A 15,502-nucleotide genomic window follows, 5' to 3' on the forward strand; every position below is an offset into this window, starting at 1 on the left:
CTCTTAAACAATACACTTTGGGAAAAGTGAAGAATTTGTTACCCATGTGAAGTGCATGATACTCTGGTGAGGCCTAGCAGAGGACACTTTAGGAATGTACTCACAGAGAATTAACATCCTTCTTTATAAGGCAGGTAAAGGTCTAGAAAGACAGCAGAAGCTACATCCACAGCTTTGTATGAAGCAGCAGAGTGCTCTGAGATGCCAGGGAGATAACCCCAGTAATGAATCAAGGAGATAAAGCTGAAATACCGACAACTGAGAGTCATCCACGGACCTTTCTCAAACCAACCGTACCTATCTTTGGAAGAACCACAGCTCACTGATTCTTTTCATGAAAGATGATCTTAGATTATCAGATGACCCCTGGGTTGATATCTAGAACATCACGGTGACACTGTACCTGATTTTCAGAGGACCCAGATTTTTCTTCAGGGAATGCAAAAGAGCCTCTGCAGCTTGGACTGTCACATTGTTCTTTGAGGATCTAGAACCAAAAGTCATTTCAAAGAAAGACTTGCAACAGGCCAAGCCAAATAGGTCCAATACAGACTTTTTATCAGTCATTAACTCACACATATTCTGTCAGATTTGAGCACTTTCCCAGGACCATGCACAGCTTTTCCAAGTGCTCTGGCTGAAAGTTGCATTCTGTGAGTCTGAAAGGAAGTAAAAGAAAGCAGCCTTAGTTTCTTATGAACAGTCAGATTTTCTGGCACAGCAATCTCAGGCATCACAGCCTTTCCTCACAGAAAAAGAAGGGTGTTAGCAAACCTTAAATGCTTTGCAGGGCTTCCAAAGCAGGTTCTGGCAATGCTTTAAAAGCGTCTGTTAAGATGTTCTCATGCAAACTTCCATAATGGGTTTCCTACGACAATGCTACAGCTTTTCGTAGCATCTGTGACTGACCCCATAGGGGCCATGGTGACACCAAGCAGGTATCTACCACGTTACACTCTAAGGTCCTGGTCATCTGATCATCTGTGAAGGAACCTGCCCAGAGCACACCCCAGGTCTTTTTTGATGCAAACATCTTGTTTTCTTCACTGGGGAAACTAAAGCATGGAGTGGAATGGGGCAAGATATGGTTGGGTCTCATCCCCATATAAAGCCAGAAGCATTCAGATATAACCAAGGTGACATTGACTGAATAAGATCTATGAAGGCAGACAAGGCAGTGCGACATCTTCAGCAGACTGTGGAGGTGAAGAGGAGTCAGCAGGGAAGCTGTGAGATAAGGGATTCTTGGTGACATGAAAAAGCTCCTCCCATTAGGTGAATCAGTGCAAATGTACCATCTATTACTGCAAATTATCACTGTGCCAGGAGCTAGGAAGTGAAAAGCAGTTTTGTCTGCCTTCTTTCTAGAAAAGATACCACCTTTGTCAAAGAAATGACAAAAAAAAAAAAAAAAAAAAATCTGTACTATTACCTCAAATTTTTTCTTGGGTCATCTCCACTTGTCAGCTTGATGATTAAAGCTGCTTTGGAGCACAAGCTGCACAGAGAAGACATGTGAGCACAGGATAAAGAGGGAAAGTGCCTATTTCCCCAGTGGTCAGAATTTAAGAGTACATCAAAAGGCAAAAAGCAACACAACACAGCAATGATACAGTTACCCAACCCAGCTGTGCTTGGCCAGTAGAAATGGACATAAACAAAAGCTTTGAATGCACAAATACACATGAAGTTAGGTGACAATGTGGCCCTTGTCGCTATTGGCTGAAGATCACAAACTATAGGATAGCTAAGAGGAAAACACACAGAAAAAGAGTCAGGAATTAGTGAAAAGAAACACGTACCTGACTTGAACTTCAGTGGTATTTCCAGATGTTAAAAAGGCATTTATGAGATCCAGAACTCCATCCTGAGAAATCTTGTTGTGGCTGAGACTGCAAAGAAGAGAACAGGAAAGTTCTTCAAGTGTTAAGGGTGTTGTCTTCAAACTCCTTAGCCATAGAAGCAAAATTCAAGTTGGCAAAGCAGTTTGTGGGGTGCAGATCCCCTTTTGCCAGAGCTAAATGCACCAAACCCCTCGAAGACATAGCACCAAAAGCTTAGGTGACATAGCCAACTTCTAACTTGCCTGACTGGCACTACAGAGGCAGCCTGCACCTCTCTTCCTCCATCAGAGAGGGACAGAGGCCAGAATAAGGCCCAACTAAGCTCACAAGTTCTCTGTATCCCAAGTTATTCAAAGAGGATAATGCTCACAGAGAGGTGATGAACTGAAAATGCAGAGAATCCTGTCATCTTCTGTCATGCTACCTCAGTCAGGACCATGTTAACTCCCACTGATGCAAAGAGAAAGACTGCCTGAGCAGTAGACTTTGGATCAGACCCTGAGTCACACCCATAGCTCACTCATATCTTGGCTTCTCCAATAGGAGAGGTATGACAACTGGTTCCATGGGAGATCCCATGCAGACCTTTCTGCTAGGCACCTGCTGCTCCCGTGAGGCCTCCTGCTCTAGAAAGGGCTCAGGAAATTCCCCAAACACTCCAATTCACAGCAAATTTCTTACTTGAGGGAACAGGTAATGGGTGCTTGATGCAAGTGGTCCAAGAGGCACCTCAGGCCTTCATCTCCCAACTGATTCCTGGAAAGACTGAAAAGCAGAAGAACAAGGTGAAAAACTGAAATGCAGTCTTTTAAGCAGTAATGCTCCTGTAAGAAGCTTCCAAGGAAAAAGATAAACTTCCTGGGCTTAAATCCCAGCTCAGCCATTACAGTTCTAATACAAGCTGCTGCCCTACAAACATGAGCTCCAGAAAGGTAACTCTCCGATAAAGCCACAGCATGAAATACACCAAAACAGTCACTGAATGAAAATCCCAAGGATGCTGTCCTGCACAAGCTCAGGTCCTCTCAAAATACATATAGAGGAGCTGTGTGATTAGTAATTATCTTCTGTTTCCAAATATTTTGAGACAGCACACTAATATGCACAGAAAGGCAGAGAAACCCAGGGTAATGCTGAACCGCACCAACTCAGCTCTGCCTCAGTGACTCCAGGTTCCAGGAACAATACAAGCTCTACTTACTCTACTTCTGCCATCCACCCATGTTGCTTCAGGACTCTGCAGAGCTCACCTATCTGCCCTTGACTGATGGCGCAGTCAATCAGTCTGTGTAAAAGACAACAAGAGTGTTAGAGTATGCTCAAGCAACTATGCTCAGCTTGAGCTCTGAGAGCCAACCACCAGCAGCTGTTTTTTTATACCAGTCTTTGTGCAGTATTTGGGTCTTTAACACTTGATCCCTCAGCTGAGGTGAATGTCCTTAGCTTTGCCCATGTTAGATGATTCTCACAGCACCTCCATAAAGTTGGTAATGGTCAGCCCAATGTTACAGGTCAGAAACAGACTTCTTATTGCCTGGGTGACTAACTGGAGACATGTTACAGCCTTCTTTATGAGGACAGTAAGTGACTATCACTTCCATAAAGGTTGCAGATGCATGATACATACGTATCGCACAGATGCTCACAGGGAGCTGATCACCCAGAATTTGAGGAACATGAGGAAAATGTGATAGATAGAGCTCAACTCAGTTGCCTGTGCAGTGGGATCTGATGCCATTCATGATGACTAGGTGTAGTCCAACTGCCACTCAAGATATAGGCTTCTGCTAGCCCGTGGCATCTTAAATGATACTAAGACTTGCATTAGGCAAGCCCTAGAACCTTGGTTACTAGCCCTAACTCTTTGATTACTAGTCCATATGTCTTCATACAACCACGAGGTTTGTCTACTTGCACTAGTATTTCAAATCTAGTTAAAATAAGTGAATTTATAATTAAGTGTGGCATTCCAGTACCTGCAGGATGTCTCTTCACTTTCCATACTTGCTCCAAAATGCAAAAAAGCATTTTCACTTGACCTGCAGTAAACACAAAGAAAGTTCTTTAGCCACATTCTTCAAAGACAAGCTTTGTATTTCCTTCAGAGCTGAGCTGATAGGCTACAAACAGCCTGATTGCCTTACCTCACTTCTACCTTTCTGATCCGCTCACAGAGATTGATGGAGTTGACCAGTAAGACAGTGCAATGTGGAGAAAAGTTATTGTTCCTAATACTGGAAAGGAGTGGAAAGAAAGAAGAATGAAATCAGCTCCCAGGAAGAATGGCTCCTATACATAGGATCTGATTCTCCCATTGCTTACTCTGGATTCATCCCATTTAATTCAAGATCACTGAATGAGGATCTAAAGTTTGGCGTATGGGGTTCTCTCTGTATCAACAAAGAAGGCAAGGCATCCCCAGGGAGAGTTTCAGATCTCAGCTGAAATCTTGGCTCAGTTGTGCTAGATCACCCTCTGCAAGCACTTCTTCATCTCCTTGGACTAACAAGAGAGCTTAGACCAAGGATTTATCCTGAACACTTCTTCTTGGGGTGGTGAAGGGCAGGCAATTGGATAGGAGGGACATTGCACTGAAAAGAATCTCCCAAGTGAGAGAATTCAGTCTCCCAGATGGCAGCTCCTCCACACTACGATCCCTTGCAGGAGATGACCAAGCTCCTTCTGTACTTTTTGCCGCAGGGGTGGGGCTGCCCCAGTTCTGACTGCACCTCTGGGTAGATGCCTAATTCCAAGCCCAAACAGCTGGCACGCTGCTAGGAAACACTTGGCGTTGAGCAGGGCAGGACACCAGATCCCTGAGGGGGTAGGGCCAAGGGATGCTGGCCGCACACAGGTACTCTGTGTGTGTGTTGTTATTGCTTCTTAACCAACAAGCCATACACCTTTTAAGGATTTGGGAAGTAACACTCCATGGGACCCAACTGAGGGTTAGTAGGGCTGCTGGGCCTGGGGTGGGCATTTCATCTCCTGTCCTTTTTCTCTCCTCTATGTGTCATTAAGGAAAAAAGGCTCAATGCTGCTTTGGTTCTAGAAATAAGACAGATACAGGTGTGAAAGAGTTTGAAGGAGTCAGAGTTTTCTTTGCCTTGTTTGTTAATCTGTAATAACTGGCTCCTGCTCATAAGACATGCTGTGATATTAGCACCTTCTAGACCAATGTCTCATGGCAATAATCAAAACAGGGTCTCCAAACGTTACCTCAGTAGTGTCAGATGACAGAGGTAAGGCAGGAAGGTCAATAATCTCTCAATGCACTGGTCACTCAATGAATTTCCAGACAAGCTGCAAAACATGGAAGAAAACAAGTTCCAGGAGATGTTCGGACAATCTGTAAGTATTTCTGTAAAATCTATATGGACATGCACGCACACATGTGCATGGGTGAGTCATGAGCAAATGTTTAAACAAGGGTATGTCCAGAAATGCGCTAGTCCTTATGATTAAAGAGACTGGTCCTTGTAACTGTTTCTTTATAACGAATCAAAATTCCAGTTTTAAGTTTTACTTTTCTGTTAGTGTAAGTTTATCAAATTTTGCTACTGATGTATTTCCTGCATGCAATATTGGTATCATACTATTTGTTATTATTCATTTTTTGTTCAAGCGATATTCTTTTAATTTTCTTGGCACCAAACTCCTGTCTGCAAGGCGGCCAGCTCTTCAGGAGTTTGATTCATGGTTTACTGGACAAGGTATATTGCAAGCAAGGATCTCAAGGACTACCTGGTAGTAGCTGTGCTTTGTCATATGACTGAGGAAGACTAGGAGAGCATGTTCTCTGGGGTGTTTATACACAGACATGATAGACTTAGAAAAGGCCAAAATCTGTCTGACACAGAAAGGATAGTGCCACATGTGGATTTATCAAAACCTCTGGGTGAAGTCTTAGGGCATTTCTAAGCGGCTGTGGTGGGTCAACTCAGAGGCCTCATATGCTGCACAGGGCCAGCTGTGAATGCTGTCTTCCAGCAAGCAGTCTGAGAAAGCAGCCTTGCTAGGAGAAGACATTTTCTTGTCCTGCCCTGGGCTCTACCCAGGGAAAAGAGATCTCACTTGCCCAGAGCTTGCACACTGTTACACATAGCCTGACTTCCTCCATTGCTCCTCAGCTGTAGGTACAGGTCAACTGAGGACAGCAGAGTGATGCTGATTCCCGTCTGCTGCTGACCTGACTACTGTCTCTGCATCTGTGGGCTGGGAAGACAGATAGACAGACAGACAAACGCAGTTGCTGAGTGCATAGCACTTACTCTAATTCTGTCAGTTGGGTACATTCAGCCAGGATCTGGCACAGCCTGGTCACATCCTCAGGACCCATTGTGCAGTCCCTGAGACTGAAGCAAATGAAGCACTCAGGAGCTGAACACTTCCCATGACCATGGTATGGCAACACTCCCTCCCAGCCCCACCCCAAAATAGTGCATTACTTGAGTGTTGCCTTCCTGGAGCCACATCATCAGTACTTAAATTGCATCTAGAGACTGGACGGCATCCTCCTCTGCTCAGTATCACCTCAGCTGTCCTGGAGCAGGGCTGAGAATGGTGCCTCCTCTGTCTTTCTCCAAAAAGGAGGTCTGAAAAACCTCCCAGGGTGACAAAGTCTGACAGGTCTGCATGGGATGAATGCAGCAGCCAGCCACGTCTGTATCTCATTAATTACAGGTGGCAGCCCCCCCACCACAGGAAAGCAAGACAGCATCTAAGAGCTTGGCCAAGCAGAAGGTGTACTTTTCATTTTAACATGTGCACTCGTAGCAGTGGCTGTCCCAAGTCTGTCCCAGGAGGGTGTATTATTCACCCAACTGCCTTTGGAATATGACTGTCTCTCCAGTGGCCACACAGCACAAACGGTCGGGACAGGAATGATGGCAGCTGGCCTGGAAGGTTTTGCCAAATTATACCAGTCAAGACCTTCTTCCTTGTAACCAAGTGTTATTTTGGGGACTGGCCTCCCTGACCATTTTCAGCAGGGGAGAGAATGGAAAGGATAGATACTAAAGATAAACCTTTTCCACAAGTGTCTCCGTGTGGAATATGTGTCACCTCCCCCTCCCATTTCTGTGCCTGCCCCATCAGTCATGATGGGTTATGCACAGAGAAAGGAACATCTGCTTTCCAAGAGAGCTGAATCAGCCTTTGAAGACAGGGCACAGAGCAGCTCTTTGAGGAGACAGAGCTGGAGAGGCACGTCGAGTCCCTCATGTTTTGCTAAAGATACAGACCCCACAGCCATCACACTCCTCGGTGACAAACAGAAGCTGGGGTTGCCATACCTAAAGCACTGGCCATTTGCTACAGGCATAGCACATGCCAGGAAGCTTCTTCTGGATCTGCTGGTACTTCTGACCCTGGAAAAAGAATGGTTTTCCCACCATCAGTTGTGCTGATGTTATTGCTTCCATGTAGCACACTCTCCATGCTGCAGCTTGGGGAGCAGCGGCCTCATGCTCCAGTCTGCCTCCCTTCTCCACCTGCCAGAATTAGGCTCTCATTGTCCACAGAACAGAAAGGGTCTTACTGCCTCTCTCCCAGAGACCAGAGGGCTCTGCATCCATGGCTATAGCCCCAATCAGCACCAGGACACTACAGTTTGCTCTGTATCCTCAAACTGCTGTCAGTCACCCCCAAATACATTGCCCTGATACTTCCTGCTTCCACCACCCTGACTGGAGCTCAGAGCCAAATGGCTCTTTGATTGGAACACCTCAGGGACTCACAACATCACCACCTACATAAGATCTGGTGACGAGGCGCTTGAAAGGCTTAGACAGTTCAATGGGTATGATTTTACCTGATTCTTTCCCAAAAGGTTATATGAACCACCTGCATGTGTCCTAAGCTGTAACCAGAAGAGAACATAATTAGCGTGGAGTTCGAAGACAAACATTGCTGTATCATTCCCTGAAAACCAGGTCCTTCAGTCTTAAATAGTACAGAAACATATAAAAAATACTCCTGGCCATACCTGAGGTTCATTGTTTTAATGCGTTCCAGTGCAGATAAGGACTGAGCTAAGAAAAACACAGAGTTCAGGGAGATCTGATTGTCATTCAGCCTAGAGGAAGGAGAGGTGAAATCAGATGCTGGAATCAAAACTATTAGCAATTAACACAGAGTCATTGGATCAAAATAGATATCCTTGTCCAACACTCAGAGATTTCTTCTCTAGCACCTTGCTGCCCCTGTTTCCAACTACAGTTCTGCTCACACAACTCATTCCAGTGTGTGTTAAATACAGCTGTTGCTTTGAGAGTTCACTGATGCAATACCAGAAAAACTCTTTGGCTGCCCATGAAGTCATGGCAGTACAAAATTCACAGTAATGAAGATCAGGCTCAGGTCTCTCACAGTACCTGGTGTGACAGTAGGTAGCTTGCCTGATGGTAGTGGGAAGAACCTAGATGAATGGCAGCAGTGTTTCATGGCACTGAGGTGAGGAGAAGCTGGAAACTATCAGTAACTGCATATCAGCAGTCTTATTTTGAGGGCAGTTTAATAATCAAACAGTGACAATAAGTATCTCTTTCAATAGAGAACGATGCTACAGCTCTTGACCCAGCCTCTTGTACAGTGCATTTGTAATGAGAGCGCAGGCAAAATATTCAAAAATAAAAGCCATGACCAGGGCAGAATTCAGACTTCACCGCTGCAGCTGGAGCTCCTCAGCATTTATCTTCCAAAGATGCCCAGTCCTGGGAGGTGAAAGTCTGCTCTCCTCACCCACCTCATATGGAATGAGGAGAGGAAAACTTCGGTGGCCTGTTAAAGATCTCAGCCTGTTTTAGAAACCAGGCAACACCTTCCCACAAGACCACCTGTCTCCTTCAGATTACTGAGTGCACAGCCTCTTAGGCACTGATCTCAGTCAAGTTTCAGGTGCAGTCAGTCCATCCTGGACCAGATTTGGGGGAAAAACAGACAATGCAGTGGATCTACCCTTGACAAAACACATCTGTATCAGATACTACACTTGATTCTGAACAGCTTTTCCCAAACCTAGACTGTGTTTGTACAACCACTACTACAAAAACCTATCTATAAGCAAGGAAAAACAGCAGCTACTTACTTGAGTGAATGTAACACTTTCAAACTCGGGATGAACTGAAACAGCTGCCAAAGGCCCTTGTCTCCCAGAGCAGTATTTGATAGGCTAGGATTTAAAGGAAATATTTAATTTTTATAGGAAAAAAAGATAGATTACAGTGAGCTCTTAATATGGCGGCAGCCACCTCTGGAAACAGAATACTGGCACTCTAGTTCAAATAACATGTGCACTTCCTCCTCCCATCTGAGGACTAAAACCTACAGGGAATCCTGGGGCTGGAGTTACACCAACACAAGAGAGCTAAAAGCCTAGCCCAGGGCTCCTCCTTTCCTCATGTAGTGATCTCTCTGGGCTTGGAGTGCTTCTTCATGCAGTTACCAGGGACCAGGAGGCCACAGGCCTGAGAAATGATCAGCCTGGACAGGCCCAACAGAAGATCCAGGCATTAGTCCCAGAGAAAGAATCCCTCAGACAGATGATATTAGTGCCTAAGGATTAAAATGGGTTATGTGCCCATGTTAGATCAAGAGGTATGATTGCTTATGAAGAACAAAGGCTAAAATCCCTCTCTCAGACTGCCAGGCTGTGGTACACCAACTACAGGACCGCACTGCTGCTTGTTCTGCCCTCCAGATCTAGGTAGGTGTGTGTGTCGCCTGCATGGTAGACATCTCTCCAATCAGCGCTGGGTCTGCTGACTTCTAGGTGTTAGCAAACCAAATGATTCCTCCTAAGGAGCCCTAGCAGTGGCAAACACTTTGGTGCAGAAGGTTCTTGCACACGATGTGTGGTGAGGGATCACTAGCAGAGCACAGGCTCCCACCCCACTTTGGATAGGACTCTTCATCCCCTATGGCTTTGTTCCCAAATGCAAAAATCACACCACAAGGCTTGTGTAATATCTGAAGCCAGGCTACATGATCAGAGAGTCACTTTCTGGATTTATAACCTGTCCTCTTTGCCCTAGGAGAACACTAGAACTGTATGTCTCCTTGGCAAAGGATGAAGAAGAAAAAGAAAAAAAAGTTATGTCTCTACTACCCTTCTCCAGAAAACACTGTGGAACAGGCAAACGGCATTTTCACAATACCGCAACAAACTGCAGATAAAAACCATAAGAGTAAAGAAGGACTCACTCTAGCTCTGAGATACTGCTACATTCCTTCAGGACTGCACACAGCTTCTCCAGGTCGCTGGCTTGAAAATGACTGTCAGTCAGTCTAGGAGGAAAAGAGAAATCAGTGGTCCAGGGCTGCAAGATTGCAAAGACTAAATCTCACTCCTTCAGAAAGCCAGATAATCAATCAGGAGATGGTGTAAAAGTTGTGAAATTAATAATTCCTTTGAAACGTCTTGCTTTTCTTGGCTGCAAAAACTGATAACCTGTGCTTCAGGCTCTTGTCTGCAAGACAGAAGAGATGCACTAAATCTTGAAGGAAACCTGTGGCACAAAGAATGTGATGATCTCCAGCATCCTGGTTAAAAGGCTTTGTTCGCAACTTTCTCATTCCTCTCTGCAGCCTAAAAAACAGCTGAGCATACTTTGAGCTGGAGCATAATCTGATGTGCATCCGAACACGGATCCAGCTCAGGACGCGCTTCCAAAGAACAACAACAAGCCCCTCCAACACCACAAGCTCTATCACTGCCAACCTCCCCGACTCCCAACATGGGAGCTGATTCACTAACCACACAGTCACCATGCTGATTCTGTGAGCAAGACACCATAACCCAGAAGCTTGTAGGAGACCACAAATGCTAACCACAGAGCTTACTGTGCCACAAGCCGGGACTGTGAACACTGTGACAAACAACTGACTGATGGAGTCTTTACCGACTCTCTGTGTTTCATCATTCAACTCGGAATCACTTGGATATGGTGGTTTCATTGGCTGTAGGATCCAGAGATTTGGTAATACATGAAAATTTGTCATACTACCTTATTTTTTTTGTAGCAGTAGGTGTCTGGTTTTCCTCTCGATCTTCTTGGTCACCAATAGAGAACACTGGCTCTCCCCTAGTAAGTGAGCACAAAAGCAGAACAATTTAAGGGTAAATTACTTACACTTCAGTAATTCAGGAGATCCCTGGGGCTCACATGGCTCTAGTCCACACTCCTATCTTGCCAATTGTATATTCCCAGGTATTAATCAAATACGTGAGAGTGCATGTAACTGGGTGAGAAGGGGAAGAAAGACAGATTTCCCATCTGAGCTTCAGTTTGACAGAGAATTCAGTTTTTGCCTAGACATGTTTTGTGAACAGCATCCACGTGTGTGGAAAAACTCTGGTTGCTAATGAATAAAACCAATATCCAAATCAGAAAATACCTGAGTTTGAAATGTTATCTGGTACCTTAAAGGAGTCACAGATCATGTGCCTCAGCCTGTCATTCTCCTCCAAACACGGGCCCAGCAACTGAGTTGCATGCTGTGATAGCCCTGCTGAGAGGTGTATCATGGGAATTGCTATTTTTCAATCGTTTCAGTCCGTGGAGAACAGGAGCATAAATAAACAAGCATATGACTCTCACAAGAATCAGGGGACCATTTCAGAATCAAGAAGTTGGGTTGAGCTGTTTGGACTCATGATTTTCTGAAGGGAAAAATAAAGCCTCTAACTTACTTTGAGTTGGGACTATCACAACCCAGAATGCATAATATGATGAACGAGATTCTTCTAAATGTGCAGGGATCTATGAATCTGTTGGGAATTTGGTTTGGGGGTTTGAGGGTTTGTTTCTCTTTATTATTCACCAGATATTTACCATTTACCAGATATTTACTATTTACCAGATAGCACAGCTCTCACTAAACAAGCTGCTTTGCTTAGGATGCTATGGGTGAAACATGCTCTAGAGCCATAAAACAAAACGAAATACTATAGAAGTTAGTCAAAAACTTCCCAAATGACTGAGAATACCAAGAGAAAGTACTACTTTTAGATTTGATGGAGGACAAAAGGCAAGAATGGCTGTGAAATGAGACATTATCCTTTGGCTCTCGAAACAGGATACGAGACCTAAGCAAACAGGACGCTATGGAAAAAAAAAACCAAACATACTCTACCTGGGATGAGGAGAAGCAAATTCTCTGTCTCCTGTAAATCTCAAGATTGAAGTCTTATGGCAAAGGCTGATGGAAGAAGAGAAGGAAGAGAAGTTAATCAACATCATAGTTTGGTTATTTAGATAAATTCATGTTTTATGAATGCTTGATTTTGCTGGACATCTGTCCAAAACTCTGCTGCCATCAATCACTTAAAACATTCACAAAGCAAGCAAAAGATCGTGCCGTTAGTTTTAAATCCTGGGTGGACCCATTTATCTAGCATCAGATGACTCAGTTGCTTAGGACCATTCAAAGAGAAGGTGCAGACAAAACTGTTACACCTGAAAATAACCCCAATGTGTTTCCAGTGAAAAGCTACAGGAAGAGAACTTCCACTTCACTTCAGGAGATATCATCAGTTCTTACGCTCCATTGCAAACTTCTCTCCGAATTGTCTCAGGGTAGAGAGCAGAAAAGAATCTCAAACTGTCCTCACACACGAAAGGACAAGCAGTCCTGCATCCTGGGCTCTCTCAAATTTTTCTGGTTCATGGCTCAGATAGAGTTAACTTACAGCAATGTAACAAATCACCATGTGTAAGTGCTAGCAACTATCTATGTTTATGTTCTTCACCCACGCACTTCTGAGGTTGCTTCTTGTTAATCTCAGAACCTAACTCTCAGACTTGTATATTGGGGTTAGCCTCAAAGATGATTCTTCAGGACTCACGTACCTGACTTCTACCTCCATTATCTTCTGGCAGGTATTTACTGACTTCAACAAACTGCAAATGCCTTCAATAGAAAGGTGGTTTTCACTGAGACTAAGAAAGAGAAAAAAGACAAATAATTGGTCATTGAAATCGTACATGCTACAAGCGCAAGGAAGGACCATGCTGATGGAAGTGGCCATTAATATGCTCCATGCTTGAACCGCCTTCATCTCAAAATGGCATGATGGAAAACAGACCTCTATTTCTAAGAAAGGCGTTTTAACGAAAGGGCACTTTAGCACTTCAGATGCAATCAGACCAGCTTCTGCATGTGGTGCTCTGAGCACATGAGCAACTTCAGCCTGAACAGTCTTACAGGATGGGACTCATCATTCCTCAAGAATGCTCAGGGCTGCTCCTGCAGCAATGTTCAGGGTGAGGCCTTTGCTACTTTGATCCCTGCTTAGCATCTCTGCATGGTCTGTGCCAGCTCCAAAAAAAAGGGCAATCTGGTTTTGTACAAGGCAATACTTACTCCAACTGCTTCGAAATTGATATCGAAGGGAGACTTTTCAGCAGACAGCTGCAGCCTTCATCTCCAAGCTTGTTACCTGATAAACTGAGGTATTTTCCAGTTAGTGGGGACTGCTTTGAACAGTATAAATAACAAAGCCATCAAAATCTGCTTGCTTTCTTTCTCTTACAATTGTTTTCTTGCCTGGACTGCTGTCCTCTCTCAGAGCAATTCCCCCATCTCCTCTGTTTCTCTCTGCGACTTTGGACACAGAGTTTTATCCCTAGGGCAACGTCTCATGTTTTAGGCCCCAAAACATCTTACTTTATAAAACTTTGGAAGGACTGAGAAACAAAAAAGCATTTGTGTGGGTGGTTACTGCTCTCCTGGACAAAAAAACATTGGACAACAAAGATCTCCAGATCCCAGCTAAAATCAGTGAGCTAGAAAGCTAGGCTTTTGAGTGTAGCTAAATCCAAGACACAAGCTGGATTGAACTGCCTTGCAACAGATATTCCTGTGTCAGTACAGACCAACTAGAAGGACAGGTCTACAGCTAAATCCAAGTTGCCCCATATAGAGGCAAATAAGGCCCGATGGGGCTCACGCTCCTTGCAACGGGAAGGGAGAGGATCCCTTGCCTTCCTTCTCTCACCTCTCCCAGAAGTACTAGATGAGCTTAGAAGACAAAAAGGACAACACACAAGCTATCTATCATCCCTGCAGAGGATCCCAGGGTTCTTCAGAGCTCTCGCAGCTCCGCATTGGCTCCAGTGTGCTGCACTGTTCCATTAGCAGGGTCTGCTCTGTGATGGCATCTCTTTTTACAGCCCCAGAGAGCCAGAGGCTGCAGTTGTCACAGCACCTCCACAGTTGCTCAGTACCCATCTCCCCAACCAGGATCCCAGAAAGCCTAACAAAGAGTGCTGGGACCCCTCCTCAGGTCCAGGCCCCATGTCTCATTGCTGACCTCTCTACAGCACATTCCCTGCCCCCTCCACCCCCCCCAACAAAACCTGTAGCAACACAACAGGAAGGAAATGGGGTACTTACTCCACTTCTGAGAGACGGGGGCAGCTCTGGAGAATGGCTACGATCTCCTCTGCATGCTGAGGACTCAAGCTGCAACCGTGCAAGCTGTGAACAGGGAGAGTCAATGAGCAGTGAGGGGATGGCAGGCCCCAGGCTTTCCTGATGTCCTTTTCTCCAGGCAAGGACACACAGACCAATGCCAGAAGATGGAGGCTTTACTTCCTGCTCTGCCACACAGTGCTAGGCATACTGCTTTGGCTCTCTGCGCTCCTTGCTGCAAAAGGAGTGCAGAGGGCTGCAATCAGAAAGCGCTGTGCGAGTGCAAAGCCTAGTTTCAGAGTCGCCTGGCGCCACCATCCACGTGAAGCGGATGATTGTTCCTGTAGCACCAAGCTGTGAGGACAAGAGAAGGAGGCATAGGAGGGACGTTGCCCAGCTTTCACGTGCTCAAGCAACATTTTGAGAAGAGCCTATTATGAAAAGAGCCAATAGTCTCTTCTAGAGCCCAAACCAGAAAGAAAAGCTTTGGTAGCTACAAGAATATATGGCAGCATGTGGATGGCCAAAGGACCCTCTGCCTTTCCAGGGCTGTAGAGCCCAGCACAAAGGAAATGAAGCCACTAGTATGGCCAGACAAGGATTTTTATTTTTCTTTTAATTTGCTGACTCAAGTTTATTTCTAATGTTTTTGTATGTGGAAATACCCTTTGTCCTTAAGGACGAACACAGCTGACATTCTTGTCTTTCTGTGGTACCTGTCAAGTGAGGATCACATTAGCAGCAGGAATTTCAATGCCTTCTCTTACCATAACTTCATATGTGTAGTTTGAGTCGCACGTTCCTTATTCTCTTCCCCTCTCAAATCCAAAGATCTGCAAACAAGTGAAAGATTTGGCCTTTAATATGCCTTTGCAAAGTATCTGAGGACTTAGGGGCCGGTTAGCATTTTCTGGAAGTTTTTTGGAAGAAACCACAGGGGCTGCATTCTCCTGCCCTGCCCTACTATGCAACGGTTGAAAGGTTTTCAAGAGCCCAAAGACCTCTCAGGAGGCATGAGCAGTCAGCACAAGAGGTGTCCACAGGGGATTTCAGTGCATATCTGAATCAACCTGATGCTGAGCCCACATTTAAAGTCATTGCTAAGATGCCAGATGTTTTGTCTCAGTTCACACGTGCCTGCGAAAAAACTGTGAAGTCCCCTGAAGACCGCACAACACAGGGCAAGGGGAGTTTCCTATCAGGAACTGAGAGACTGTTTCACGGTTTGTTAATTAGGGTCAAAT

The 15,502-nt window shown here is 45.0% G+C and overlaps 1 protein-coding gene across 1 annotated transcript in view; it reads right to left on the minus strand.

Annotated features, from left to right (window-relative positions):
- The window catches only part of NLRC5 (NLR family CARD domain containing 5), a 48,181-nt gene that overhangs the window by 16,122 nt on the left and 16,557 nt on the right, over positions 1 to 15,502 (minus strand). Inside the window, exons 11-31 of the mRNA XM_062586186.1 lie at positions 15,026 to 15,091; positions 14,241 to 14,324; positions 13,209 to 13,292; positions 12,695 to 12,784; positions 11,979 to 12,044; positions 10,850 to 10,927; positions 10,047 to 10,130; positions 8,932 to 9,015; positions 7,831 to 7,920; positions 7,657 to 7,704; positions 7,139 to 7,213; positions 6,116 to 6,199; positions 5,064 to 5,147; positions 3,989 to 4,078; positions 3,821 to 3,883; positions 3,046 to 3,129; positions 2,526 to 2,609; positions 1,803 to 1,892; positions 1,433 to 1,498; positions 576 to 659; positions 404 to 487 (exon numbers count right to left, since the gene is read on the minus strand). Of these exons, the coding sequence (XP_062442170.1) occupies positions 404 to 487; positions 576 to 659; positions 1,433 to 1,498; positions 1,803 to 1,892; positions 2,526 to 2,609; positions 3,046 to 3,129; positions 3,821 to 3,883; positions 3,989 to 4,078; positions 5,064 to 5,147; positions 6,116 to 6,199; positions 7,139 to 7,213; positions 7,657 to 7,704; positions 7,831 to 7,920; positions 8,932 to 9,015; positions 10,047 to 10,130; positions 10,850 to 10,927; positions 11,979 to 12,044; positions 12,695 to 12,784; positions 13,209 to 13,292; positions 14,241 to 14,324; positions 15,026 to 15,091 (1,662 nt within the window). The remainder of the gene's footprint in view (positions 1 to 403; positions 488 to 575; positions 660 to 1,432; positions 1,499 to 1,802; positions 1,893 to 2,525; positions 2,610 to 3,045; positions 3,130 to 3,820; positions 3,884 to 3,988; positions 4,079 to 5,063; positions 5,148 to 6,115; positions 6,200 to 7,138; positions 7,214 to 7,656; positions 7,705 to 7,830; positions 7,921 to 8,931; positions 9,016 to 10,046; positions 10,131 to 10,849; positions 10,928 to 11,978; positions 12,045 to 12,694; positions 12,785 to 13,208; positions 13,293 to 14,240; positions 14,325 to 15,025; positions 15,092 to 15,502) is intronic.

The sequence above is a fragment of the Rhea pennata genome, chromosome 13 (genome assembly GCF_028389875.1).
Source record: "Rhea pennata isolate bPtePen1 chromosome 13, bPtePen1.pri, whole genome shotgun sequence".
Classification (NCBI taxonomy): Eukaryota; Metazoa; Chordata; class Aves; order Rheiformes; family Rheidae; genus Rhea; species Rhea pennata.